A 27,695-nucleotide genomic window follows, 5' to 3' on the forward strand; every position below is an offset into this window, starting at 1 on the left:
CCCTACACTTAGTATAGGGCACTATAGAATACAATTAATTACTTACAAATGGCCACTGTAAAGGAAATAAGGCTTGATGGAAAATCTCCCATTGACTGAAATGTCTACATTTTAGAGAGATGCCCAAACTAAGCCCCTCTACATGGAGCTACTCCGAACTTTGGGAGAATTTTTGAATCCAGTCAATATCTGAACTAATATCTGGCCCTTCTGTCTATAATGACCTGAACCAAAGCCCCAGATCTGAACACTCCCAAATATTATAATGATGGCCTGCAATTTTCTCACAGGCATTTAGTTAAGGAAACAAGATTGTTGAGACTTTTAGGAGTGAAAAATTAAGTCTTCATAGCCATGAATTACTCCCTCTGTGAACCCTTTGGGCTACAAGACACCCGATAAGGAGTGGGAAGGAACTGAGGCCAGCAGTGAGGGGAGTATGTTTTACTTCCCAACATCCCGACCCCTGAAGTGGGGTAGCAGCAAGGCTATTTCCACTGTGTGCAGAGTTCCTCCTAAAGCATTCATTTGAATGATGCAGCTCCACTCCACAAAATGTCTGCATCTTCAAGGCACAGTTTCTTAGATGCCAGTTAGTGCCAGCTGTAGTGGTTTTTAATGTGGACAACTATCCACTAGGAACTGGACAAACTACTAACTAGAAAACATACCACAGAGAGCAATTCTGCACTGGCAGGGGGATAGTTTCTATACATTCATTTTATATAGGCCACTGCACAGTTGGGTTATAACAGATCATGGTCACGATCTACAAGAGACCGATTTGAACCAGTGACGCAAAGGTGAAAGGCTCTGTATCTAATTACCAACCCCCTCAGACATGCAGTCCCTCATATAGTTTTTATTTCAATAACTAAATACCATTAACATTCACAGTCTACACAGCAATGTTTTCAATGGTCCTGATTCCTCATAAGTTCAAAAGGAAAGTGAAATTCAATCTTGCACTAGACTCCAAAACTTGGATGGAACTTCTATTCCAAACAATGGAACCTCATTGATGTTTAATAATACCATTGTTCCTTATTTAAGTGGGGGAAGAATAATAATAAAAGAAAAGCAAGAGCTGGATTAGGATGAAATGTACTTAGAAATGTTTAAGGATAAGAGGTACTGTACTAGTGGAACACATTATGCACTGGTCCTGTGCTGCTGTTCCCACTGTCTCATGTGACTGACCATTGGCGAGAGTTCTTCTGTCTTCCTTACTGGCAGTTCTAAATCTTCTACTATAATGCCACAAAGAATGAGAGTCTGAATTCCATCCAGCATCCAGAGGTTAACACTGACTTGATCGTGATATTGGTAAGCATGATTAAAATATTTCAGGATCTATAAACTTAAACAGAATAAAGCTGGGAAGACATAACATCTTCATCTTCTATTGAAAGATACATTTGGAAATAACCAAAAATAATTAATGTTAAATAGCAGTTGGAGGTCAGTATTCATGTTGGAGGTGGTCTAGTTCGTTTTTTTTTTTTTTTCCTTCCCCTTTACCTACAAGCCAAGTATCACTAAGCCAGAAACCACCAACCAGCACAGTCTCACAGTAAGAAGATATTAATAGCCCATGGAAAAATAACATATAATTTTATATTATGCTATTTACTAGAGTCCCTGTATTTTTTTTTAGTTCTGAACTAACTGTAATACAAGAAAAGGCAACAAAGTGACATACACAGATCTATGCACACTTTATTTTTTAATATATTTCAAATATTTTAAAGACTTTCTTGTGTAATTTTTAAAGCACCCTTACTTCATCCCTCAGATTACAGAGGGCGGTGGAGTTTTCTGATTTTAACCCTCTCCCCCTCCCCACACCTCATCTTCCAATATTCAGAGAAATATGAAGTAAGCTTGAGAGTGTATAAAATAATTCTGAATTTCTGCCATGTCCTATACCTCCCTCTCTGCCTACATCATTAATTATATGAGCCTTATTCACCCATAAAACAGAGCTGATGCACATGGAAGTATTAAGTAAATACACATGTGTTTTCATTGCATGGCAAAGAACATTTGCATTATATTCTGGGCCCTCTAGGAAGTGACCCACATACGTACAGGCATGTAGGCATATCCCTAATAGGTGCCTAAAACACATTAGTGGTTTTTACCTTAACCATAAAATGACTGAACAGAGGTTTGTACATGTGGAAATGGCTAACAAACTAAACTTGTTTAAACCACCACCCCATGTAAAAAATACTTAACTTAGCCACCATCCTTACTACTATTAGTGTAATAGCATTTTCCAGAATAACTTTTACTGTTTTGCTCCCATGGGCCGATCATGTAGAACCAATAACTTGAAGTGTCCTGTTTTCATGTCCCCTAGTGGGGATTATGTGGATTAAACCTGATGCATTGTACTAAACATTCACCCCATGTGCCACAAACGTTTACAAAAACATATTTCTTGTTTGCTTTAAACTTTTGAATCAGAGCAGGCACTTGATATCTTTTGCTGGTGAAATCAAGTGAAAATAAAGGACAGGTACAGAATCATTTGATCTCATTCATTCAACGCTAAAAGCAATAAGCTTTTGACTTGTCTGTCTCCCATCCCTAAAAAGACATGCAAATTGATGCCTAGACTTTCAACCAGAGTCTTTGAATGGTCTATGCTTTGCAAGAATTCAAGCTAGATATGACGTGCAAAGGTGTTTCTCAATGTCAGGAGGAGTGTCAAAGAAGTAGAGAGAATGCCAAGCGAGAGAGAGAGGGAATACAGACACATTCTTTCTGAAGACTCATCCCCAGCAATAAAAAAAGAGCCCAAATGGGGGAGTCCATTAAGCAAATGATTTACAGGATAAGATGTTACATGGATAACTCCATTCTCACAGGCAAGTCAAGAGTCACAGTTAAAGTTCAAAGATACAGCTCTAGGTTAGAGCAGTAATGTCAGGTCTTTCTAAGAACTGTAAGTCTTATTTCAGTTATGCCGTAGAGTTCAAGGTACTTTTAAAGCTACAATATATGGAATTGTAGCCTAGATTCATGGTTATATTAAATGTTTTGCTACTGTTTATATTCTAATGCTAAAAATTCACTTTGAAACCAGATTAGGCAGTTGGAGAAATGTTGGGTTAATCTACTCCACAGGAATTCTCACTGGTCATCAGAATGGAGTGAGGTCCTGCTGAAAGGATTTAAAAGTAGGCAACGATATTGGAAACTAAGCCAAACCAGCAGAGTTGTTTCTAAAGCTCAGGACTCTGTTCCAAACTTATTGTCCTCTCTTCTCAAGCACTCTTGTCTTCAAAAAGAGGTCCAGTTAGTTCTTTAACTACCATGATTTGGTGTCAATAATTTTTTTTTAAGGTGATAAATCACATAAGCACCCTATGATCTACTTCACACCATCATGGAATCTGTTGTCCTATTTTTTTTTTCTACATACCCAAGTATTTCATTCTGTTCTTTTTCTAACACATGGAGGATTTAGATTTCTCCCTCTCCCCAGATAGTTATCGTTGGCCATCACATCAAAAGACTTCTTTTAGTGAACTCTAGCCACAGAACAAACACACCAACCAAACCAAAGGCGCCCTATTCAAATCACAGCCCCATTTGGCAACAAATTCCTCTCATACCATTACATCCAGTGCAAACTATAAATCTTTCATCTTGCTACCTCAAGTGTGCAAAACTAGTTATTATAATGATTTTAGTAAAATGATCAGCTGCTAGAAAGGGATTGTACTGAAGGTGTAACATTTCACAGGGTTTGCCTCATATAGTTTTTTCTGAACCCCCCCCCCCCCCACACACACACACACACTTGGTAAGGCAACTCCCAACTTTTCATGTGCTGTGTATTTATCCCTGCCTCTGTATTTTCCACTCCATGCATCTGATGAAGTGGGTTTTAGCCCACGAAAGCTTATGCCCAAATAAAGTTGTTAGTCTCTAAGGTGCCACTTTTAAATCCTTGTTTTTGCTGATACAGACTAACATAGCTACCACTCTGAAACCTATAGGTTTTTCTCTTTCCCAAAATGCTTAGAATGCTGTTCTCCAGAAAATTTCAAACTATACTTTGTGGGGTCTAGTGCTACATTCCTTTAATTGTTAAATTTGCTTATGCTTTCTCCTCAGGCCCCTTTCTTTTGACAGCTATTTTTTCCACTGACCTCTCACATCCTCTGTTGCAATTATTGTTGACCTCCGTGACATGCTTATCATCCGTATGCTACCAGCAACCATGGTACAAGTTTCTGCTTTAGGAAAGAACACCACTGTCACTGCCAGATTTATAAACTCTGAATACATTCAACGGAAGTCTGCTCTGAATGGGACCTGAATTTGGTTCAATCATGTCAGTTGAATTTGGTCTAGAACCTGTTTCCCCAGGTTGGTGTAAACAGAATTCTTTATGATACTGGAGGGAAAAAATGACAGGAAAGAGAAGATCTCCTGAGGTATGATTCTCTGAAAAGTTAATTAGTTAAGCTGTACTACCCAGAAAGTTCCTTGGCATCTTTATCACCAGACAGCAAACTCCTGCCTTCCCTACTTCACTGATAAACTTTGGGTCCAAAGTCAGATTTGAAGCTCAGTTTACCATCACTGTCTATCTCCCACTCACTTATGCATGCTACAACCTGTAACAGAACTTGGGGTGCTCAAAATCCTGGAACATGGCAGATTGCACTAAACGAGGGTTTGGGTCACAGAGGTTGCAGTGGGAAGGACCTGTCACAATGATGGTCATCCCAGTATCAGTGGCAGAAGCTCAAAATACTAATGCTGGTTCAGATACAGTGCTTGTGGTAAGAAACTATACTAATTATTCTCAATGGCTAGATTGGTGATAATTTTGGAGAAAGTTACTTGCCCATTCAGGGCCTGATCCAAAGCTCACTGACTTCATGTATCCCATTGAGGATAACTGAAAGTTGTGACTGGAATATGCTACTGCTTTACAGAGGAGTGCTTAGGAACAAAAGAAGGTGAAAATCATGAATAGAACATAGGTGGAAGACCATAGCTACAGAAAAATAGTATTTCCTGACCATTGCTACAGTTGTCTCTTCAGTGCTCCGTAATTCTTGGTAAAAGCCAACTTGTAAATGGTAACTACTGTATATGTGGAAAGTTTTCTTAATCCTCTAATATGTTTATTGTTACAAATGCTTTGTTTTCATATTCAGTGCAGTAAAAATCTGGATGTATTTATTTTTCACCGAGTCTTCTTCAGAGTGAGCTATTATATTGACTGACCTAAGTTCTGCTCTCATGTCCAGTACAGTGGGGGAAAATTGGAGTAACTCCACTGAATTTAGTGAGTGATTCTGGGAGGGATATTCCCTTCAACCATGGTCCCAGATCCAGCCAGACGAGAACTCCTTCAGCACAAGGAACTGAGTAAAAGAGCCATCAAGTCTTAAAATGCCCCCTCCACAAACCCATGGTGCCATCGGCTACAGCGGATGGGCCAGGAGTGGGAGGGATCAGGCTTATGAAAGACTTCACTACAGTGATTATACGTAGTGTTACCCCTATAGGTAGTTTGGCTTGAGCTACATAACATAGGTTATGTTGGGCCCCCACAGCAGTGCAGAACTGAGAGGATAAAAAGGTGGTTTAAAGCTACCTTAGCCTCCTTCCCCTTGGGATATGTCTATCAGGTGCTGCACAAAACCTCACCGCGTGCAGACACAGTATAAATGAGCATGGACTTTGTCCCTATTATATGTACTACATGCACAAACACACTCAGAGGACATTTTCACAGAAATACACGCCAACAGATTCCAAGTCTGAAGATTTGCGGCTTCCCATGACCATTTTATTTTAGTGTTCTACAGCTAACCTTCCTCGAGGTTGTGGTGAGCCACAAACAGGGTGGAGATCTGTTTGCTCTCCATAAACAATCTTCAAAGGGAGGTTCAATCATATTGCATTAAAAAATAAAAATTGTAGGAACTCAAAGAAAGAAAAGCAACCCTCCCAGCCATTCTGCTTAAAGGAAAACACACAATAAAATTTTTACAGAAGAAACTAAACTCTGAAAACAAATAACATTTGTTTAGACTAAATATGAGAGAACTTTAATAACATTTCAGAACTAGTGGCTCGTTTATTGTTCTTTGGCATATAATTGTCCACGTAAATCACCTGACATTGATTCTGCTCCCTGCTTAGATAGCTGTAACTTTAGAAACAGAATAACGTAGAGTAAAGAATAAATACCCTTATATGTGTAGGATGCCACATGCTAGTGTTTTAAAAAATAATATCCCACAAACAGCGCCAAAAAAAAACAACAACACAAGAGGCCCAAAATGTGGATAATATTCACCAACAGTTTCAAAAGTAATAGATTGTCTGTGCTTACAATTTATAGCTCAAAAATCTAGCCCAAAGTCATGACAAAATCCCCTCACCATCCACCCAGGACTACTTAAATAAGAGCTGAAGTTAACAGACATTTGAAGCAGATCCTGTATGGGCCAAATTCTGCTGTCACACTGGTGTGCAAGGTAATGACCATGGACATTAGCAGAATTAAGCTCTGTATGGAATGAATTCAGCTTATGAATAAGTATTCCCAGTCCTTCATCAGAACTACAGCAAATATATGACATCACCAACTGATAGAACTAAAGGAGCAGAATTGGTGCAATTAATGAATGATGGTGTCTTAAGGTTGTCCAGCAAGTTAAGGGCTTTAGCATGTGTCTCTTTAAGGCATATCTGTCTGATAATAGCATGAATGTGGTAATGTGTTATTTACTGCTTTTGAGTCATGTAGCGATCGTAGTGGCTCTATGGTGCAGAACTAGGCTGACCAGACAGCAAGTGTCAAAAATCGGGACAGGAGGTGGGGGGTAATAGGTGCCTATGTGAGAAAAAGACCCAAAAATCGGGACTGTCCCTATAAAATCGGGACATCTGGTCACCCTATGCAGAACTGACTAAATTTGTGAGGTTCTCCCAACAGTTATGAAGCAATTCTCTAGGTGAGTGAAAGTACCATCACTAAGATTCATAGTATTCATGCAGCCAACCGACTTCTCCTCCTTGCCGGAGGTGGAGTCCATGGCTCCTCCCTATAGGAACTAGGGGATGTTAAAGTGCTGAATATGCCCCGTGCCTCTAAAGACTGATGGGGAAGGCAGGTTTCCAACAACTTACAAGGTGCTTCACATCCTTTAAAAAAAAAAAAAAAAAAAAAACCCACTTTGGAGTCTCAGGCCTTTTGATTTAGAGCTGTTAGGCAGGAGAGATGATGAGGTAATTGGCCTGTGGTGAACAAGCAGGAAGAGGGAGAAAGACCACTCCTCCCACACAAAAGCTACTATTTATTTTTATAGTTTTAGGTCTACAGTACTTTCTGCAACTTAGTCTAAGAAGCCGCTACTAGCATTCAGGGGGGAATGAACCCTAGATCATCAGTACTAAAAGCAGATGGCTCTGCCATCTAAGCTACAGGAGTGTCTCTATTAGCTTGCAGAAGTAGCATAGTCTCATCTTCAGTTACCCAGCCATTAGAGGGGTACAAGAAATGCTGAAACAGTAGGTTACACTAGAATGAGAAGCAAGGGAGACAGTTTAAGGGGAGGGCTGCTTCCATGCAAATCCCTTTCTGCAGCAAGTCATGAGGCTCAGAATAAATTGGTTCATGGGATACTGGTTTGAGCAACAATAGGGGACTTACATAACCTGTATTACCACATAATGGAGGGCCAGGACTTGAAACAGGGTGTGACTGCATAACAGTCTGGTATGCAACATGAAATATGTCTAGTTCAGATTACTAAATCAAAAAGAATTATTTAACTTGCTTTTAGTATGAAAAATCAGGCTAGCTAGTAGATGGATTAGAGATACATTTTAAAACACAGGCATACCACACAGACCATTAACTACAAGTGAACATATACTGTAACTTCTAAATAGGTTAAATATTGAATGTGAGAACAGTGTAATACACTGATGGCCAGATTTTTGAAAAGTCAGGCATATAAGACCATGTGCAAAGATGTACGCAAAGACAATTCCATATCTATTTATACAGTTACCTCAACTGCATAGGCAAACCATTGTGCAAGTGCCTGACTTGCATATGCAGTTATGGTACTTGTGCATGCAAAATAGTAGTTCAAATGTAGGCACTTTATTTTCAAATGGTCTGGAGTTACAGGAGTTTTGAAAATCAGGCCCTGAATATGTCACTTGTTTACTATGCCCACACGTCCTCAGGAAGGTCCCTTGTTTCCAGTTAAAAAAAAAAACACAGCAGGGACTCCCTGGATATGCCCGACAGCACAACCACATCTCTGACCTATTGCTCGCAGATATGTCAACTCTTGACTTGATTAATGTAAGCCTTTCCTGCCTGGCCTCTCTGCCTCTCCTCTTTCCCACCACCTATTCTTTCCAATATGACGCTGCAAGGGAATCGTCTCTGCTGTCTCCCTCCCCAAGCTCCAGTTGCATCACCTCCCTCCTTGAATCACTTCATTGGTTTCATTTTACTGAATCAAGCTCAAGCTCCACATCATTACACCATGACAAAGTCATACAGATTACAATCACATATTGTTTTGTTTTATACAGGACTCCTGTCTGCTTGCGCACTTTCACCGACACACAGTTGCTAGATCAATGTCTAGGTATATTTACGCACCTATGCACAGTTGTCAGCACAGTACCTCTATAATGTTCTGTTTGCAATGACATGGTTTAACAGTGCATCAATGTGTGTTTCTAGGTAAATGGAAAACAAAGAGAAATGCCTGTTAATATTGTGGGAAGTGGTGTCAGCCTGTAACTTAAACTGACTACAAAGCTACTAACGGTTGTCCTCAATCACACTTAACTCGTTCAGCTCTGAAAAAATGTAAAATAAAAAGGCTTTCCACATATAGTAGTTTCTTAAATCAAGGAATTCACCTTGATTAAAGATGCTTCATGGAACTGACACTGTGAAAGTTTGCTTTCTTTATTCTCGGTCATGAAAGATATAGCTCCAAAAGGCTCAGGTATGTATTACAAGTGGTTTTCCGGTCTTAAATATTACTTAATAGCATTTACCATCTATGGCCTTAATTTAAGAAAGCACCCATTCAGGATAGCACTGAAGCATGTGCTTAGATCCCACTGAAGCCAATGGAACTTAAGCACATGCTTAAGTGCTTTCCTGAACTGGGGCTTATAATGTTCAGCACCATAAATGTCACTTTACCAAATTCTAGGATTTATCACACAGATTTCTGTTAAAGTTTGTGTTACATATATTTCATATAACTTCTAAATTACTAAAGGTGTTTTATAAAGTTAGCCCTTATCAGGCTACTTGTGTGATGACTTGCAATGCAGTCACGCTTAGTTTTGCTTTTATAATTCCATCTTTTAAAAAGAAAAACTGAAACCTGCACCCATCAAAACATGTCAGACAAGAACTAAATGCAATATGATGGAACAGTTATACATAGGACTTTTCTAGCTGCCCCACACTAACAGCCAAGTCTGAAATAACACAATGATACATGTTTTAAGTTTCTGCTAACAAAGCTTATTTCTGACCAGGAAGCTAGAGTATTCTTTTTTTGTATATTAATCCTCCAAAAGTGACAGTTCTTCTTCATATCCTTACTATTTCCTTTTTAGCTCACCAAGGCCAAAATGTCATCTTTTTTGTAAAACAAAAAATCAAAGCCAAATGGTAAAAATGCAAAGTTTTGGTTAAACAAACAGTCAGTATTTCAGTGGTTTTATCTGCAGCCTCCAGAGCAGCTAAACAAAGCCAAGATATTGTCCATCTCTTTGACAGACAAAGAGCCTCAGAGGTCCAGAATGACATGCCCGAGGCTGGCACGTGATTGGAGTAATTAAATTAAATAGCAGGAAACATGTTTTCCATATGCCATTGCCTGGCCACACACAAACTGTAACAGTAAATCTTTTATATAACAACGGTTGGGGGGAAAAGTGTAACCATTTTAGAAGTGCTCACAAAAATGTTAAAATGAGAATAGCAGCATGTTCTGCAAGTTCCCTGTCTTTGGTCATTGTCCTCAAATGTTAAGTCAGTTATTTATTTTTAAAGGTGCAGCTCAAACGGCTAAGAGTATGTGAAAACTCAGGAATGTTCATTAAGATTTAAGCTGAAAAACGGTTAAAGAAAAAAGAAATCACCACACTAAAGTCAAGGAAAATTTCAGGTATCGCCTGAAATCAAGGTTCTAACACATTTCTGACAGCATTTTATCCTAATCCAGAGCTCAACAAATACTTCAGAACTGAAAGATACTTTTCATACTTTTAGTAATGATGTGAACTTAAATTTTGTATTTTATGACAACTTTTCTGAAGGATACAGCACATTTATCTACATCTTCATATATCCAAATGAATTGCACTTGGGTGGAATTTGTCACTCTTGGTTTTGGTTGGCACTGTTATTAGCACCATCTAGAATGCTAGTTTGGAACTAATATCTAGGACTAGGTTTTAAATAGATGAGGATGTCAGGTTAGATCACTGGTACAGTTTTTTGCATCACAGGGCCAAGACTGAAAATGTGAATGGAAGGAACTATTAATGAATGATTGTCACTGTGGTTTAAATGTCATCTCCTAGAAATCTCAGTGACTGATGGTAGACCATTTCCCATATATGATATTCTCCAAATTGTAAAGTGTTTTTAACATAAAGAGGATTACAAATCTGGGAAAATTCTACTTGGCACATCAAGACCTGTCTTTTAAAATAATTTTAATGAAACAAGAAGAAAAATGTGCCCAATATCTTTTTGGTTAAGTATTTATTGTGTATTTTTGCTAATATTTTAAACCTACATGTGTTTCTGTAGCAGTTGGTCATAGCCTCAGCAGATATTTGAAGAGGTTTAGATTTCAGGACGGGCACTGTATTAAAGTGTTAGACTTAATAATTGATAATGATATAATGAAATCAGGGTACAGTCTTCCAGCTGGAAAAATAAGTGCAAATTTGTATTTCATAAATGGTATAACAGAGATGACAGGAGGTTGGCTCTGCCTCTGGTTATTATAATATGCACTCAAATTGTTAAATTGAGATTTAGATATAACAAATATAGAGACTAGAACAGAGGATAGGTTTTTTCTCTACTACTTTAATCCTGTGCTTATTGATTTATAATCTCAGTTACTAGACCAGGAAAATTCTTGTTTAACAATAAATCTAACATCATTGAAGGAGTCACAAAGAATAGAAATGCAACAATCAATTTGGGTGTCATGCCAGGTAGCCATAAATAGTATAGTTGGTAGAAATTTTTTGAACTTAAACTTTTTAAAACAAAATTTCTTGAGCTTCATGAACTGACTCCCTGAAAAATTCAGTGAAAATCTGTGTTTTATTTATACAACCTGCTATAGAGCTGGTCCAAATTATTATATTTTTGGGGGAAACAGAAAAAATAAAAAAATAAAAATCACAAAATTGTACTTTTTTTAAAAACCAGCCGTGATAAATAGTTCTCTAAACTATTACATATAGTAGGTAAAACTCAGGATCCTCAGTCTTTATCTATTCCAGAACTTCCCATTGAAGCAGTGAGGTTATGAGGAAGGGGCAGAGGTGCTACAAATCAGTAGGTACAAAGGGACAAAACCTGCCATCCACTTGGACAAGAGGGGATGCAGACCGGGCTAGAAGGGGTGGAGGGTGCTGCTCCTGTGCCATCTTCCTCTGTCCCATCCCTTTCTTCACACAGAATTTCCTAAGGGAGTGCAACATGAGAATTTTCCTTAAGAACTTATGGGTGGGCTTGGAGATGGCAGCAGGTGCTGTTGTCCTCCGTTTACCTTCCCACAGAAGTCATAATTATCCACTCAGGTACCTGGTACCTAAATTAATGCTGCGTGAAGCAGCAATAACTAGGATTCTATGCTTGTAACCCTTCTAGAGTGGGTTTCCTTTGTGCAACAGCACATGCCTTCCAATGACCATGCAGCCAGGAGGCAGAAGGCTCAAGGAACATTGGGTGGGTCTGATACAACTGGGGACTTGTGAGGATATATGAACTGTTCCACTAAAACCATAGCAGGAAGCCAGGAAGGGGTGGGCTGAGGAAGTTTCTAGGCAGAAGCTCTTCAGTGAAGCAGAGGGAAACACATAATCGCTTTAGGGATAAAATTGTTCTCTTTTATTCTGATAAAGTTCACGGTTAAAAAGCAAATTTTCCTGTAAGTATTGTGCTCTTTATCACCATAACTCTAAGGAACTCATGCTGCTTTCTCTGAGGAACACTAAGCCAGTTCCACAGTGAACTCCCACAATTGTCCAAAGGGACAGTTTGAAGAACATTTTGTGGAGTTTCCTTGCTGTTTTATCTCCCGCCTGTAGGTAACTGTGCAGGAGAGTGCAATTTAGTACTGCAGCCAAGGTTTTGATGGAACTTTTTTAAAATATTTCTCCTTTGGTCTGTGATATTCTCTATGGTTTTCCCTCTCAAAATCTTGAGAGGGAGGGATAGCTCAGTGGTTTGAGCATTGGCCTGCTAAACCCAGGGTTGGGAGTTCAATCCTTGAGGGGGCCACTTAGGGATCTGGGGCCAAATCAGTACTTGGTCCTGCTAGTGAAGGCAGGGGGCTGGATTCGATGACCTTTCAAGGGCCCTTCCAGTTCTAGGAGATGGGCTATCTCCATTATTTCTATTTTTTTCTAATCCTTTGGCCTGAGCACACTCTTCCCAATTCAAATAATCCATCCCTATTCCCCTAGCCAAAAACTTCTTTGACACACCACCAGGGCCGCCGGCTCCAGGCACCAGCTTGGCAAGCAGGTGCTTGGGGCGGCCACTCCGGAGAGGGGCGGCAGGTCCAGCTATTTGGCGGCAATTCGGCAGACGGTCCCTCACTCCGGCTCAGAGCGCAGGACCTTCCGCCGGAGGGGCGCGGTGGGGGGCGTTGGGGGCTTTTTTTTTTTTTGGCTGCTTGGGGCGGCCAAAACCCTGGAGCCGGCCCTGCCCACCACATTTCCCCCAAAAGCTCCTCCAGAAGACTCCCCTACCTGACAGCTGTTCCTCACAGCAGCAGCAGTTGTGGAAGGTGGTTGTCTTGACCTCTCTTTGTAGCAATGGTGGAAGATGGGTTGTACTATGGCCTCTGGCTGTGGTGTGCATGGTCGGATGGGGAGTGGGTCTTCTCCGATGGCAGGCTGGGTAGCTAGCTTGGGAGTGAACACCTGCTGATTGATAAGCTACCAAAAAAAAATCTTCAGGCACACCTGTCATCTGCTAGTGTCTTGACTCCCTCTCAGATAGGTGTCAGGCCCCAACACTTGTTCTGGTGGATGGCCTTCTCCTTGCATAGATATATGAAGTACAGCTGTACTCATGCTTCTTGACCCCTCTGAAGCATTTGATGCTATTGATTAACAAAAACTCCTGTTCCTCCTGCAAAATGGCTTGTGTCCTTCATCTCCGACTGAGTCCAGAGTCCTTACCTGCGAGTCCTACAAAGTTCAGTCTCTCATCGATATTATTCAACATCTATACCAAAATATTGCTGTAGTGGGTGAGACAAGGTGGGTTGAAGTATCAACAGTACATTGATATCAACTACCTCTACAAGTACATCTGATGTTAAGAACACAGACACCCAGATTTCTCAATCCCCAGTTGAAATCAGCACCTGGATTAAGAGCAGCTGGCTAGAGCTGAACCCAGTAAAAGTTGAGGGGCTATGGCCAGGAAGACAGAAGGGCTTAAAAGAACTTGCCTCCTCTGTAATATGGCCCTCTATTGATGGCACCTGTCCTGCTAAGTTGGTGCACAGCCTTGTCCAGTGATACTGGATGCCCATATAGCCAAGGAAGTAAGAAAAAGAATCAAATACCTATTTCCAGCTGTGACTGACCAGAAGATTTCACCTCATCCTATCAGATTCAGACCTTGCTACAGTGATCCACCTATCCATGACCTCTAGGATTGATTATTGCAATTCAAATCTAGGATTGAAACCATAAATTCTGAAATCATCCACATATGAACAAAATGCAGCAATCTGTCTGATTAGCAACACAAGATGTAAGAATGCATCATCCCATTGCTCTGGCATCCCATAGAAAAAAGTCCAGTTCAAGCTCTTTTGTTCTGATACTGAAAGTCCTTTGCGAACTGGACCTAGCTACCTGAGCAATTGTGCTTTTCCCAGGACAATGACCTGCTATACAGCTACGTTCCACTGGAACAGTGAAATTGCCAGTCAACAGGGGGAAGTTTGAGAGTGCAGGAGACAGAACTTTCATTGGAGCAGCATCTAGACTGTGGAATTCACTGCCAGATGAGATGAGAATGAGCACTGGCCTCAGTGCATTGAGAGCAAGATACAAAACTTACTTCTTTGACTAAACTTTCTCGTACAACTCCCCTCCCCCATCTCTCTAAAGTGAAATAACTAAGCTAACAAAGTTATTTCTTTGAAAGGTTGGAGTAAAAGAGACATCATTTTTTCTAAATATGCAAGTGGACTCACATACTATAAGGGTGGGAGACCATATGAGCACATAACTAGAGAGATCATGAGCAGCAACTGGCGCAGTCCCAGAGAGGGCTGAAAGTTACAAGATGCAGAGGCCTTTTGGGCAGGCTGCAAAACAATATTTTCCTGCCCTTAATTTAAAATGTAACTGATTCCAGTCCACCTTCATCACACACCCAGAGGATGATTCTGTGGGATCTCTCTCAAATTTAACAAGTTTATTTTACATAAAAAGAGTGTGGGAGGTGTAGCGTGCAGTATTCACCATCTCCTTCTGCTGCAGAAATGGTGTTCCACTGCTCTTCCTTTCAATCCTAATACTTGGTTTGCATTGGTTTTCAAGGCTCTCTGTGCAAAGAAAATAGCTAGAACTATTAAAAAAAAGACTATAAGGAAAACTCAGAGTGTCCTTCACAGGGCACAAAGGACATTTCTGTTACCAAAGGGTTTGTGCAAGTTGTTATAGTCCAAATTGCTTGCCTTAAGGCAGAGGTGGGCAAACTATAGCCCTTCAGACATTTTAATACAGCCCTTGAGCTCCAGCCATGGCCAATGGGAGCTGCAGGGGCGGTGCCTGCGGATGGAAAGGCGAGCAGAACCGCCTGGCCGTGCCTCCGCATAGGAGCTGGAGAGAAGACATGCCGCTGCGTCTGGGAGCTGCTTGCGGTAAGCATCGCCCGGAGCCTGCTTCCCTGACCCCCTCCTCCACCCCAGCCCTGAGCCCTCTCCCGCCCTCTGAACCCCTCGGTCCCAGCCCGGAACACCTTTCTGCACCCCCAACCCCTCATCCCCAGCCCCACCCCAGAGCCTACACCCCCAGTCAAAGCCCTCACCCCCTCCTGCACCCCAACCCCAATTTCATGAGCATTCATGGCCTGCCATACAATTTCCATATCCAGGTGTGGCCCTCGGGCCAAAAAGTTTGCCCACCCCTGCCTTAAGGGCATACAATGCAAATTCTTCCCTAGAAATGAATAGATTTGAACTACTTGATGAAGTGAAATGTACATGGAATGAGCAAGGTGGTGATGAATAGAGATCATATTTAGTGTTATTTTCTTCTATCAAAAATACAAAAGAAATTGCATTGAAGATATAAGCATATGGTCGGGAATTCAGCACATTTAAAAATATCCATAAGACAATCCATCCACAGGAGATAAAACTTGAGCATTTTTCCATTTTATGAGACCAAAGGAAACTATCCAGATAAGAGAGTAGAAGAACTATAAGAGAATGTTAGATAAAATTCTAGAAGACCAAAAGTAACCATCTTGAACAAAAGAGGAGGTTTAGTGGGATTGCTGATGGGATAGGGAGTCTTTCATGTCTAAACCACTGTTTCAGCCATGGATCAAGCCTGATAGTATCCAAAAGATGGTCCTGGTGGCTGCTGTTTGGTGGCGTCTGTGAAATGAGTTGGCAGAATCAGCCTGGTTGCTACGAGATGGGTGGCCAGATAACATTAATTGTGCTGCTGAGTTCTTTATTTAACTGTCCACCTTACAGGCATTCTCAGCAGAGGAGGGGCTAGGTAAAGACTGAACAGGCCTGAAGAGGCCCTAGAAGAGGTCCATCCTAGCCAGGTCTGAGGTTTATTGCAGAGTAGCGTGAGGAAGCTCACCCTTTCAGCTTTGCTCAGAGTCTGACGGAATCTCATCCTGAAAACACATTTTAAATGATAACATTAAGAATAAAAGAACAAGCACTGGGAATCACTGCAGTGCACAAGTTGTGTCACTTCAGGAGACTGACAATGGCCCAACTGTGCTGTCAGATGTGTAACCAAAACATCCCCGCTCTAGCTCCCCCTCATGGTGGAGGGGGGTTCTGAAGACATGCTTGGAATGCCCTACACTCCTCCAATCCCTGGACGCATAATGGGCCATTACCAGCTTACAATCTTCAGAGCAGCTTTGAGCTGCTCTAAGTAGCAGCTGAGGCTGAACTGCTCCCAGGATTGAAGGGGCAGAAGATTAGTGTAATGCCAGCCTCCTCGCTTCCTGGATCTTGTGTGACAGAGACTTAAGGAGCTGGCCTAGAAAGAAGAGTAAGCTCAACATTGCTGAAGGTATTGAGTTGAGCTGGTATGCACTGGAGTTTTGTACCTACACTCTTCTGGTGGCACATTTTCTCTAGAATTCTAAAAACATTCAGAAACAGAATTAGGCTTCCATCCCTTCTTGTTGTGACAATATTATTCTGAACATGAACGGCAGTGCCACGTCTCTCAGGCCAAAATGCTGTCCCTTGCAAAAGGCATAGAAGGCTCTAAATGGACTCAAATAAGTATGGTTACACTGTGCAAGTGGAGACTATGGAAGGGGACCTTTCTTGCAGGGCTTTCTGGTGGTGTGGCTGGGGAATGATGAGGAGATTCAATGCAAAGTGGATTCACGGGGTTAAAACAACTGGCCTGGGACTGGGAGCCTGTGAAGAGTTGCTATGTGCCAAGCCAGTCACTTGGTTGTGGAAGATTATTCCCCAGCCCTTCACAGAGCCTCCGTTGAAAGCTCTTTATTCACACTCCATGTGGGGTAAATGAGCATTTGGTCTTAGGAGTTGTGGACTGCCCCCCTTTGAATGTTATTAGTGTGTTGACTCTGAAGCCCAGTAACAATACTTTAAAATCTTAGCATTGTTAACTGTGTCTGCACACATCATTGTGACAGGCACATCTACCTGCTCTGATTTATGGCTAGAGTTTGCCATTATAGGTGGTGCTTGGTTCCACACTCTTCCCATCCCCTCTTAAGTAGGGCATCTCATTAACTTGCACAGCACCCAGCACAATGAGGTTCTGAGCTTGACTGGGCCTCTAGGCACTACTGTGTCATAGATAATAACCTGGCCCTTGCATTGTATTGTGTTTTTAGAAATATAAGAACCATTCAATTTTGTGATATAGAACAGAAACAGATGCAGCTCCTAAGAATTGAAGTATACCATAAATGCCAGAAAATAGGGCTAAAAATAAATATATGCTCTATAAACATATGGCATAAAGATAGAGCGGCACAGGTAGGAACACTGTAGAGCTATTGGGAAAAATGCAGACCAGTATACTCTGTCAGATCTAAATGCATAGCCAATGCATATAGATCTGACAGAGTCAGAATAAAAAACAAAATAAAAATCAAGTTGGGCTGAATTATACTGAAGATGAAAGGCACAAAGGACAAGTGCCATCAAATCACCGATGCAAGCCTATTACAATCAATGGAATTGTACCAGAATAAATGAGAGGATAATTTTATCCATGGTGAACTTCTCTTTTGCCTGAGGAGGACTTCAGTGTACAGTATAATGCTCAAAACTATGATCCTCCAGCAAGCAAATGAGGTACTGAAAAAGCTCTGTCATACTGATGAAGGGAATTGCATAAGGAAATCAGAAAGTAAACAAATAAATGAAAAGCAATCAACATCCTTTAAATGGATAAGTAGGCCAGGCTGCTACTCGGACAGAAAATAATACAGCAAAGTTAATTTTCTAACTAATTCTGGCTGCAAATTGTGGAGAGTTCATAGCCTGGCGTTTTGGGACTAATGTCCATAATTTTTTTTACCTCAGAATGCCAGTGAAATAAAAACAGCGTACAGCTGGATTGCTCAGGATCAATACCCAGAGTAAATCTTAGCGATCCTGGAGATGATATGGTAATGATGAAGGTGCATGAATGAATTTTTGAATGGTAGAGATATGTGTCAGCACTGCCCAGATTACTTCTGCTCTGCTCAGAGATTCAACTTTTAATACTATTTTGTTAATACCAAACGATGTACAGGTATTAAAGGGACAATAATTGTATAACAGCAGTGTATGGCTTAATAGAGTTTGTTTTCTCAGAGTACATAAGTTATATGAAGCAATTTTACTAATTTAGAAGTGATTGGTCACAAATTGCTACATATACAGGCTTTATTTTTGACAACAGGACTGCATAGGTGCTTATTGCTCTAAAGAAGAGACACCTTGTCTCTTGAAAAAATTACGGTATTTATTTGATTATGACTTTTGTTTCATTGCAACTTGCTTGGAAACATGGCAAACAAAAATCTTTTAGCTACACTCAGAAAATGAATGCTGTAAAATAAGATCTTGGATTATAGATGGAAAATGTTTTAAACTGCTATTCTGACATGTTTATTAAAACAGGCCTCATTTAAAAAAAATTTGTCAGTAGTATTAACTATTTAAAGACTTCAATTTATATATACACATGAGCGATATGGTAAGTTGTTACAGCAATATGGTTAATGCTAATTAGCCTGTTTAACTTTTGCAAATTAAGCCTTTTAGCATTATTCTTTTTAGCTAGTAAGTATTTTGAGTATCACTCATATCAGGGAAAAAGTAATGCTCATACAATTAACTGTAATGAAAAACTGTATTTATGGAAATGTTTGTTTATTCATATCTATTTATTTTACCTGAAACCATTTATCTTAGTGCAAGAACCACTGGAAGTGAAAGAGTTAAGAACCTAACCATTGCAGAGTTAGAAAAGATGGATAATCGTTCTTCCAGGCTACCTTTTCAATATCTAATTTTCTGGATCCTTTATTTGCCATTCACACACTTTTTGTAGCAAAATTTCAGAGACTACTAACAATGAAAATAGTTATGTATATTGGAATGATATTTATCTTTGTAAAAGGTAAAGCAAAGTTAGGGTCCAACTCAGGAAAGCATCACCCGCCATTCAGCAAAGCACTTAAGCATATGCTTAACTTTAAGCATGTGCTTACAGTGCTTTTCTGAATCCATGTTGAAAACCACCCTCTAATTAGTCTGAAGTTCTTTCTCCAGATTTATAGGTAAACCTTGTTTTAACCAAGGTTTCAAGAGACATCCAAAACTTTCGTCAGTTTCAGATCAACAGATTTTAGGTTATATATGAATTTTGGAAATAGGAACGGAAGTGATTTTCAAATAGCTCACACATTGGCTAATCAGGAGTCAGAAAATTTGGGTTTGTCTGTATTTTATTTGTTCTGTATGTTACCATTGATGATCACATGTCCAAGACAAATGCCATGATGGGAAAATGAGCATGCATAGATATTATTTCCATTTGTTTTACAGTTTATAATGGCTGATGTAGGATCATATAACAGACCAAAATAGACTTTGTGTAATCATTGTAAAAATAGTGTAATAAAAAATCTTGCTCCTAAAAGCTTTAATGGATTTTTTTCAACAATGCATAGCCAGCAGATTCTGTTATACAAAAAACAGAGCACCAACTAAAATTATCAACTTTACACAAAGCCAGATATATGAAAGGGGATCTTTTTTAAAAAAAAAAAAACTTTATTTGAGAAAGAAATAGACTTATATCAGAAGGCAAGAAAGGGAACATACAAACAGAATATATTTACAACACAAAACAAGAGATCACCTCCAAAGGTGTAGATTATAATAAATACAGTAGATTTAAAATGTAAGAGACATTTATCAATTAGAAATATGGTTATTTAACCCAGCTTTCCTTTTCACTGGTTCCAGGTAGTTTCTTGATTCAATTCAGGGGCTATCAAATTTGAATAGAATTAAAGTCCACTGGCTTTACTGGGGTAACTCTCCTGAATGACACTATAAAAATATCTTTTGTTTGTTACATGTCTTTGAAATGATATTGTACAAAAGTCTCCTCATTTGCAAGTTTCTCTGTAAATAAAATCTATTTTAAAAGATTCACTATCCCTTTTTGGTGAGGCTGAAATTAGGCTTGGTAGGAAATGAAATATATATAGAATGGGAAAATACATATTTCCATCTTTATATGCTTCATAATGTTGAATGTGTATTTTATTTTCCCCCTTTGTATTTAAGTGTGGAGGTGGGGGGAATATATTTAAGCAAAAAACATATATTGTCAATTAGCAAGTCTTTCCTATCAAAGCTGATGTTAATGTTTCAGGAGGCGTTTCTTTTACAGCAACTATTTAAGTCATTTAATTTGTTTGGAGACTTTTTAAGGGAAAGGATAATGTATCTTTAGAAGTTGCAACATTTTATAAGGGACTTTTATAATATTAGAGCAAAATGTAAACAACACATACTAATAACATATTAGAACAATTTCTACATTTGGCAAAACAGCTATCTCTTTTGAAACAGGATACTGCACCTTAAAATACCTTAGCTTTAGAAATATAAATATTTTTAATAGAAAAAAACCTGACAGGACTCCAGGTCAGTTTTGGATTATCCATATTAAAGAGATCGTAATACAATGGATCTTTAACTAGCTTAACAAAAGTAAACCTATAAAACAAGGTAAACATATCAAAAGGGAATATGAAGGAAATGTTTCACTGGAAAGCTTCCTTAACAATTTCCCTACTCGCTTTGTTATTTTCTTTGACAATAAATCAATTCATAGAGTGCCCTTTAAAAACAGAGTAAAACAATATCCATCCCCCCATGCCTTCCCCCCCCCCCCCACCTCCTTACATTCCTCAGTACATGAATCACTTGGACTTCCTGTTTCCATAAGGCATTTCCTGTTCACCCCCACAGAATCACTTTTCTGCAGGAGAACAGCAGGGACCTGACAAAGTACTGACTTAAATAAACAGTGCCTTCTATTGCATTCAGAGTTGTTCTGATTTTATAGGGAAAAAAGGACACCAGCATTCTGAAAGTACAGTCTGTATGAGTGCATTTATCATTTAGCAATTGTTAAAATACTTTTTACCAATTTAAATGACCTTTTGCCACATTGGTGTCTTACACACACTGTCATTAATTTAGCATTTCAGTGAGACCCTAATGGTAAAGGTTATACAATATTATATGATTAGTCTTTATTAAAAAATATTGACTATCAGATGATAGTTCTGTTTTGTTTTTCTACAATTACACATATACCCTAATATCTGATTGGAACACAATGTTGCATATCATTCCTTGCTGATATTTGAATCCGCTTCATTTGATCATGCCTTTGTAGACAACATAATCAAATAGGGAAAAATGAAAAATACACTAAGTGCAAAAGGAAAAAACCTTTTAAATAGTGCCTTGCCTTGTATGTTTACATCCACTTTGCACTCCCAATATCTCCATAATCGTACTCTATACACAAACCTAGGACCCCTGGTATTGCAACCAGTATCTGCCTAATGGAGAAAACAAACCTACTCTTAACAGTGTTCAAGACTACAGTATGATACATTATATACATATAGGTGAAAGGAAAAAGTCAAGACATCAGAAGAATTCAGAAACAGAGAAAGAATGTTTCATTGATCAGTTCTGGAAATGGACTCCACAACTACTGATCTCAACAAATTAGTTAAACAACGGTGACTTCTATTTCCCTGGAACTAACTCATGTGATAGAGTCCTAGAGCGAAAACAAGTTCTATGTATTATGCACTGACTTATGTAGAATAATTGAGTGCAGCAGGTATTTTCTCAGTTAGTGGCCTTTAAAAGGAGCGTCACTATGTTTTAAGAGTGCACGCAAATGCACCAACCTTTGTTAGATTCTCTGAACACTAAAATGAAATTAGCTAGATCCATGAATCAAAAGACAGTCAATCTCTTATTCAAGCCCTAAAAATGCATTTGATGTTCAAATAATAACTTTAATTACAAATCCTGGAGCTAAATCTTTGCCTATTACCTGTTGCATAAAAGCAGCCTGCTCCCCAGATTCCATTTGCTGGGTTTGATTATCGTCATCAGTGTCCAGTGGCTCCTCTTTCACTTTCACAGCCCCCACATGCTGTCCTATTCTGTCATCCACACAAATGCTGCAGCTGTCATCCCTAATGCTGTTACCACTAGAGGGAGCTCTTTCTTCCTGCATAGCATGATCTCCATGAAGCTCTTCTTCAGCTTCTTCTAGATGATTGCCAGGCTGCTTTAGCTGTTCAATGGATTTAGAGAGCATCTGAAAAAGAGAGGGAGAGACAGACAGACAAATTAAAGTTACTGCCAATATTTCTCCACAAATGCCACATGCTAAGATTACTATATTTGTATTGACAAGTGAGTCAAAACTTTCCTGGAAAAACTAGTTAATGATGCAACTTTGCAGCAGAAGTTTATCGGAATGAAGAATGTAAGCTCCTCACTAACAAGATCCTACCATCTTTCAATTTAGAAGATTATGTACAAATATAGCATTTTATAGTAATATTAAATTTAATAATACATAATATAGCAGCATAGTAAACAGATGTTTATAAATACTTACATCTAGAATTTTTTTTAAATGATATTCTCCTTTAAAATACCTTAGCAGTCAAACATAAATATGTTTTAATTCAAATGTATGACTTGAAGGTCAGTACATTTTACATAATATAGTTTGCGTGGAACTTCTAACAAGCTTAACATAATTAACGATACACAAAAATATAAAGCGGGGAGAATGAAGTAATTAAAAGCATTTTTCCAAATCTCCCCACTCATTTTGCATGTACAGCTTGTAAATACTGGAAGGCTGAAAAACAGGGTTTCTGTGATATTCAAAATTTCAGCAGCTTAAAGGTTAATGTATTTTTCCTATCTAATTTAGTCTGCACCTGTGGAACTAAATTTTGTGGTAAACATTTCCCCATTTATCTTCTGCATAGCACAGAAACTTCTGCTTTTGTTAGATTCTGTGCTTTGCTGGGTTTCCCTCCTTCCTGTCATTGATGGAGCTATGCCAATTTACACCAGTGAAGGCTGTAGGGCCCTTATTTTAAGTGGCAGTTAGCTTTTAGCAGATCTTGTTAAAATATTATCAGTATTGAAACATGTTCACTGATGATAGAAAGAAAAGAGATCATGATTTACTAGAACTCAAATAAGTAGCCACATTGAAGCTGCCCTAATAATGAAAAGAAATTTTTATGTAGTGGCAAAAAGTAATTTGCAATTTGCAAAATGTGACACAGGCTAAATCTTGTGGGAATCCTGGTACAGAACCCCAAAGTGAAGTGTCTATTAGAAGGGAAGGGGAGGTGGTGCAAGGTGGTGTCTACCAGGACACCGAGAATCAATGAATTTCAAACAGTGAATAGCACTGGTCAGGATATAAACTTTGGCCCAGATCCACAGAGGTATTTAGGCACCCAAACTCCAGACTTAGATGCCTAAGTCCCAGTTTTAGGAACTCTTGTGATCCTCAAAAGGCTGTCTAACCCTAAATGTTCACTGTAAGAGTTCCCTGGGTGTCTCTGTTTCTGCCTCTGAGTATGCACATTGCTACCCCACTCTAGGCATCTGCCTATCTCCTGCCTAAGCATCAGTGTGATCCACAAAGTGGGGGGAAGATAGATGCTCCGCCCCCTATTGGGCCCAATCCAGTAGGTGTGCTCAGAGACTGCCTACTGGAAAAGGTCCCATTCAAAACTGGTGGGTGGGAAGTGGGGGATGCCCATTCAGTAACTTTCAATCCAGTGGTTAGAGCAGTCACCTGGGATGTGGGCAGCCCAGGTTTAGTTCTTCCCTCTGCCTGCTGGGGAAAATAATTTGAATAGGAATCTCCCACCTTTCAGGTGAATACTCCAACCACTAAGCTACGGAATATTCTGATGTGGAGCCTCCCTCAATCTCTTGTATTGAAGCTGTTCCACTGTGTACAAATAAGGGGTCATTGGAGCAGGGGGACTGGACCTCTGGCCTCCCCATTTCCAGGCTACAGAGTCTCTCTGGCCCAATCACTCTAATTATCCACCGTGGAACAGCTTCAACAGGAGAGATTGAAGGGGCCCCACCATCAGACTATCTCATAGTTCAGTGGTTAGGGCACTCCCCTGAACAGGGAGACTCCTGTTCAAACCCTTTCTCTCCCTCTTGTAGAGAGATGAAAATTGAACCTGGGCCTCCCACATCCCAGGCGAGTGTTCTAACCATTGGGCTAAAATGTTTAAGGTGAACACCAGAACCACCAGCCCCATCACCTCCTCCAGCCATTTTGTGTGGAGTGAAGCTGGCCCCTAAGCCACCTGGCTCCAAAAGTGGGGGGGGGGGGTTCTTGGCTGTGGATCACAAGCAGAGATAGGTGCCTCCCAGCAGCTCAGACTTAGGTATCTATCTCCATGAGAGGGCCCCATTGGCTAGTTTAGGTGGCTCCTTGCCTAGCATGCTGGCTTTAGTGGAGAGCATTCTTAGGCACCTTTCTCTCCCCATTCATTGTATAGGGAGCCTAAGCACTTAACTCAAGCTTTATGGATTGCTTTGTTGTTGCTGCAATTTTCCAGGTTCTGGAAAGCTAGCTTTTGCAATGCTCACCATCACAATGCCTAAGTGTCTTTGTGGATCCGGGCCGTCCTGTCTGTGCAGCTCACATGGAACTCCCTGTTGAAATTATAGCGAATCCTCACAGAGCACAGGTATCCGTGAAAACACTGCCAGCCATCTGCTTGCTTAAATGTCTGCTGCAGTGTAAGAGGACTTGCTGATGCAGGAAGGTGTGTTTTGCACTTCTTTGTGTGAGCTTCTGGAATGTGGTCCAGTAACTGCACCTCTAACTTGCTGGAAAAGATGCAACTGAGCCTGAACCTGCAAATGCCTAATCACAGGAATAGTCCTTATTCATGCGAGCATATTGACGTGAAGTGAATAAGAGTTTACAGGATCAAGCCCAAGATTTATGGATAGAGAATTCTTCTGTGGTAGCAGAGTCATGTCTTTGGGGACAAATGTAGAATATTTTCAGATCTGCACTGGCTTGAATAGAGATTGGCAGAAAATTTTCAGTGAAGAGTCCCTCTATTCTGGAACTTATTCTCCTTTTGGTGCAGCAGAGCCCAGATGTGATATTTATTTTCCAAAGGTTGTTTTTTTAGTCTCATAGGGGAGGCTTAATGTGGTATGAGTGGATTGGGAAGAGGAGATTTATGGTAGTTTGAGATATTTATCCAATTGCATTTTGTATAATGTTTAAAAACTTAATAAATAATGTGCAGGTCCCTAAAATTTGGGAGTAGTGTTTTTTATGAACGCAAAACATCCCTTTTAGGCTGTTGTCCACCTCCAGAATCATGGGCCGGTGTGAAAGTGAAGGCTTTATGATGGTCACTGATTGAGGTAAGGGCAGAATTAACACCCACTTTCACCCAGGTAGACATAGGATTTATGAGCAAAGTGCTGGAGGACATAAAATCATCTTCTATCCTATTCCTAGATCCCATATCTACAACACATCAGTCAGATTGTTTCGCATAAACGTTAGGAAGCACTGAGGAGATTAATTGAAACAAAGAGCTACACCTCCTGGGCACTAATCATTAGCACTAACCAAGGCCTGCAGCAGCAAAAAAATAATAATTAAAAAAAAGTTACTTTACCACTGTTGATCCTGAACAAGTTGTGTGTGTTATAGGGATAACTGTTCATTCCCCCACAGTAGGGCAAGATTACCCAGGCAATTGAAGGTGCTGAGCCTACAAGCAGACGCGTGGACCCACTTGTGCAGCTGCATTTGCAGAATCAGCGCTTATGTCTAATAGTACATCTATTAAAGAAAAGTATGTCCATGATGAAAGTCTTCAGACATGAGAGAGAACCCTTTCGGGTACTGGTACTGAGGGCCACAGCAGCCCACTTAAAAATTCTCTCTGTTATGTTCTAGTATTCATCAATCACTTCAAATGCATCTTCAGTGCTGCAGGTGGCATCGTTATAAGCAGAGGAATCCCTGCTAGCGCAACTAACGCCAACTGACTCCTTATAAAGAAGAATCTGGAAAATTTCTCAGATCATACCAGTAAATTTCTTCCAGTTATTTCTCAGGGGCTAATATTGCCCAAGAAGGCAGTGGAGCTAACTACATGTATTCACAATAGTAGACTATTCTCTGTCTTTTTGTTAAACATCTGTTGGTGATCCTGCAGCAAAATAAAATTAAAAAGAGTCTGGCTGCTGGCTGGCTAGCAAGCAAACACAAACTAAAACATCTGTGTGACAGATAATCATATACAGCTAGCGTGAGTCACTGATGCTGATCCATCTGTAAAACATTCCATATGCCAGTTGTTTGACATCAGGTGGGTTACTCGGGAGGAGAATCTAAGAGAGACTGAGAGCTAGTTCACAGCACAGTTAGGGAGCATATTTCATTTCCTTATTGCTCTCCTTTCTTCTGTGCTTTCTCACTTTTATGTGGGCTTGTTCGCCTTCATGCTACTGTATGGCACTGTTCCTGAAAGCTGATGAGGCTACTGATGCAACCCCATTGTAGCATGTGCGCAAATGCATTTTTGGATGACCTAATGAGTAGAGTGATGCAAGCACCCATAGGAGGAGTATTTTATTCTTAGACTACATTTAGTGGTAGCATGCATTTAAATCTGCAATATTGCTGTGTTAGGGTCTGATCCTGAATTACTGAAGTCAATTGGAAATTTGCTAAAGACTTCACTGGGATCAAGGCCTTTGTAAGTAATAAATTTGTGCCTTGTCTCATAGATCTCAAAGTGCTTTACCAGGTGGGTATACATTGTTTTCCCTATTTCTGAAGAAATAAAAATATGGCAATATCTTTCCCAAGACCACATGGCAGATTAGAAGACGGAACCTTGAGTTTCCTTGAGTCCCAGCCATGTTCAGTCAACTAGTCTACAGCTACTTCGCCCTCCCTCCTTGAACTTTCATTTTGTTAATGTGGTTTAAAAGATAGCTTGGCCCTATCATATTATATTGACAAATATACCTGATACCACAAGGCTCTTCTAATCACATATATTCATCATTAATGATCTGGATGATTGGGTGGATTGCACCCTCAGCAAGTTCGTGGATGACACTAAGCTGGGGGGAGAGGTAGATATGCTGGAGGATAGGGATAGGCTCCAGAGTGACCTAGACAAATTGGAGGATTGGGCCAAAAGAAATCTGATGAGGTTCAACAGAGATAAGTGCAGAGTCCTGCACTTAGGACGAAAGAATCTCATGCACTCCTACAGGCTGGGGACCGACTGGCTAAGCGGCAGTTCTGCAGAAAAGGACCTGGGGATCATCAGTGGACGAGAAGATGGATATGAGTCAACAGTGTGTCCTTGTTGCCAAGAAGGCTAATGGCATATTGGGCTGCATTAGTAGGAGCATTGCCAGCAGACTGAGGGAAGTGATTATTCCCCTCTATTCGGCACTGGTGAGGCCATATCTGGAGTATTGCATCTAGTTTTGCCCCCTCCCCCCTAGAAAGGATGTGGACAAATTGGAGAGTCC

The 27,695-nt window shown here is 40.1% G+C and overlaps 1 protein-coding gene across 6 annotated transcripts in view; it reads right to left on the reverse strand.

Moving 5' to 3' along the window:
- The window catches only part of HDAC9 (histone deacetylase 9), a 343,727-nt gene that overhangs the window by 204,087 nt on the left and 111,945 nt on the right, over positions 1–27,695 (reverse strand). For 5 of the 6 annotated variants that reach the window (XM_024219724.3, XM_024219723.3, XM_029910978.1 and 2 more), the window contains one exon: positions 21,002–22,422. In XM_024219724.3, coding sequence (XP_024075492.2) covers positions 22,102–22,422 — 321 coding nt within the window. In that variant the 3' untranslated portion in view covers positions 21,002–22,101. Of the gene's footprint in view, positions 1–21,001; positions 22,423–27,695 lie in introns of those variants that run through there. The other variant, XM_026649421.1, reaches the window with a different exon arrangement.

This window comes from Terrapene carolina, unplaced genomic scaffold (assembly GCF_002925995.2).
Source record: "Terrapene carolina triunguis isolate 2854851 unplaced genomic scaffold, T_m_triunguis-2.0 Scaffold84, whole genome shotgun sequence".
NCBI classification, from domain to species: domain Eukaryota; kingdom Metazoa; phylum Chordata; order Testudines; family Emydidae; genus Terrapene; species Terrapene triunguis.